The 2,423-nt window shown below is 40.8% G+C and overlaps 1 protein-coding gene across 1 annotated transcript in view; it reads left to right on the forward strand.

Annotated features, from left to right (window-relative positions):
• The window catches only part of SMARCD1 (SWI/SNF related, matrix associated, actin dependent regulator of chromatin, subfamily d, member 1), a 13,226-nt gene that overhangs the window by 6,738 nt on the left and 4,065 nt on the right, over nucleotides 1–2,423 (forward strand). Inside the window, exon 10 of the mRNA XM_011368312.2 lies at nucleotides 1,523–1,658. Coding sequence (XP_011366614.1) covers nucleotides 1,523–1,658 — 136 coding nt within the window. The remainder of the gene's footprint in view (nucleotides 1–1,522; nucleotides 1,659–2,423) is intronic.

The raw sequence follows: 2,423 nt of genomic DNA on the forward strand, positions 1-2,423 counted from the left end.
TCTGTAGCCTCCCCAGTTTAAATTAGACCCTCGCCTGGCTCGGCTCCTGGGCATCCACACCCAGACCCGTCCAGTGATCATTCAAGCACTGTGGCAATATATTAAGACACATAAACTCCAGGACCCTCATGAACGGGAATTTGTCATCTGTGACAAGTACCTCCAGCAGGTAAGAAAAAGACCCATTCTTATGCTAGTGTCCATTGGAGCACTAGTTGTACCCAAAATGCCAACTTCTTAGCTGCTTCTCCTCTTTCCCGCAGATCTTTGAGTCGCAACGTATGAAGTTTTCAGAGATCCCCCAACGACTCCACGCCTTGCTTATGCCACCAGAGCCCATCATCATTAATCATGTCATCAGGTTAGCATGTATATGAGAGGCAGTGGTGTACTGAGCTCTTTTGTACCAGCCTGTACCAGTTGTCAAATTTTCAGAAATTTTGCAAGCAGGTGGTTAATCACAGCTGTTATTAACATTACGTAAATTTACAATTAAATATACATGTTAAAAATGAGGGTAATTATACTCAAAAACATCATTTCTTAACCATCGTTATTAATATTCGTGTTTTTGAGGTTTCTTATATCTATTTTGTTTGTATGGTGGAAGTACTATATAATGTATAATTCCTTGATCAGTGATGTAATGTTGAAATTAACCATATTGGGAATATGTAAACCACAGAAATTGGCAAATGCTACAGATCAGGGCTTTTTTCCCTTCCTCTTTTGGAGAATCAATTGTTAGATATTTACCAGCTCATCGCTGATGGTGTACCATCTTTTCTGTGGATGGTAGGACATTCCAGTCTGAGAGTCCCAACTCCGTTACCTCCATCCATGTTTTTGTTCAGAAGATGGATGAGCAAGGCATCTCTAGGCAGATATAGAGTATCTAGGCCAAGACTATATCCAACCAGAGACATGCTGCCTAAAGCAGCATGTCTCTGGTTGGATATAGTCTTGGCCTTCTTTCCCTTACTCCATATTAATTCCAGAAAAGCTCTTCTTTTCATTTGACCCTGAACCATTACTCAGCCGGTAGTAACTCCTATAATCTATCCATTGCATTAGTAGAAGCAGGTCTGTACTGTATTCCTGGGCTTAAAGTTAGGCCACATTTTATTTTGCGTGGTGTGGGTTTTATTTGAATTTATTTTCAGGGTCAATTTCAGTTTAACAGGGAGAAAAATACACAAGATACTATAGTAGTGGTTTTCTTTGGAAAAGGAGGAACTTACTTTTCACTGAATATCTTTTGTACCACTTGAATTTTTACCATTCACTTTTTTAAAAAATCTGTTATATACAATAAATCACACCTATGTGGGTAAACAAATATACCCTGTAGCTACCTACCACTGCAAGAAAGGTACAGAATGTTTCTGTCACATCCAAAAGTTCTCTTGTGCCCTTTGGCAGTCACCTCCTTTTCCTTCATTCTTGGGCCATCTTTCTGACTTTCTATGATTAGGTCTTAGGGGATAAGCCCTTTACAAGGCCCCTTTGGTTTCCTTCCTAGTGTTGACCCGAACGATCAGAAAAAGACAGCTTGTTACGACATCGATGTGGAAGTGGATGATACCTTGAAGACCCAGATGAATTCTTTTCTGCTGTCCACTGCCAGCCAACAGGAGATTGCTACTCTAGACAACAAGGTAGGCACCTCTGCTTTAGGTCATTTAGGTGCCACCAGCTCTCTATCATGGCTTCTAGGTTGCCTTTTGATTCTTGGTATTCAAAATACAGTGACACCCCGTATGTGCCAGGCACTGTGCTTGGTGCTGACTGAAGCCAGATACACATGAGTTCTGATTTTGGCTGTATCTTTTAATAACTTTGAGCCTCGGTTTCTGATCTGTGAAATAAAGACCACATTTATAAGGTTGCTGTGAGGATTAAAAGAGACAATGTATTTAAAGATAAGACACTGGGTCTAGCACATAAAAACAAATGGTAACTGCTGCTATCGTTATTATCTTATTGTTATCTTTAATTATTAGACATAGTTTCTACAAGTAAAGCCAAAAAGAGAATAGAGAAGCTTTCCTGGAAGTGTTGCTGCCTCTACAAAAGCTTGAAGGATAGAGTGGGAGTTAACAAAAGGGTAGAAAGGAGAGCGGTGCTTTGGGTGGAGGCAAAGGACATTTGAGAAAGTGAGAACAGGATTGTAAAGGTCCAAAGATGAGAGAGAGCCTAGAATGTTCAAGAAGTACAAGTGGTGTAGTGTGCTAGATACACAGGGTGCCTGGGATGGGATGTTTTGGGAAAGGAAACTGGATAGGAAAGCAGGAGCCTAATCATGAAGAAGCTTTAATGCAGGGAACACCCGTTACTACTTTGTCCTGAAGGCTGGAGGAGTTGGCACTGTTTGCATTTTGAAGGATTTCTAGCAGGAAGGTGGAGAGTAAATTGTGAGAGGG

The sequence above is a fragment of the Pteropus vampyrus genome, unplaced genomic scaffold (assembly GCF_000151845.1).
Source record: "Pteropus vampyrus isolate Shadow unplaced genomic scaffold, Pvam_2.0 Scaffold140, whole genome shotgun sequence".
Lineage (NCBI taxonomy): Eukaryota > Metazoa > Chordata > Mammalia > Chiroptera > Pteropodidae > Pteropus > Pteropus vampyrus.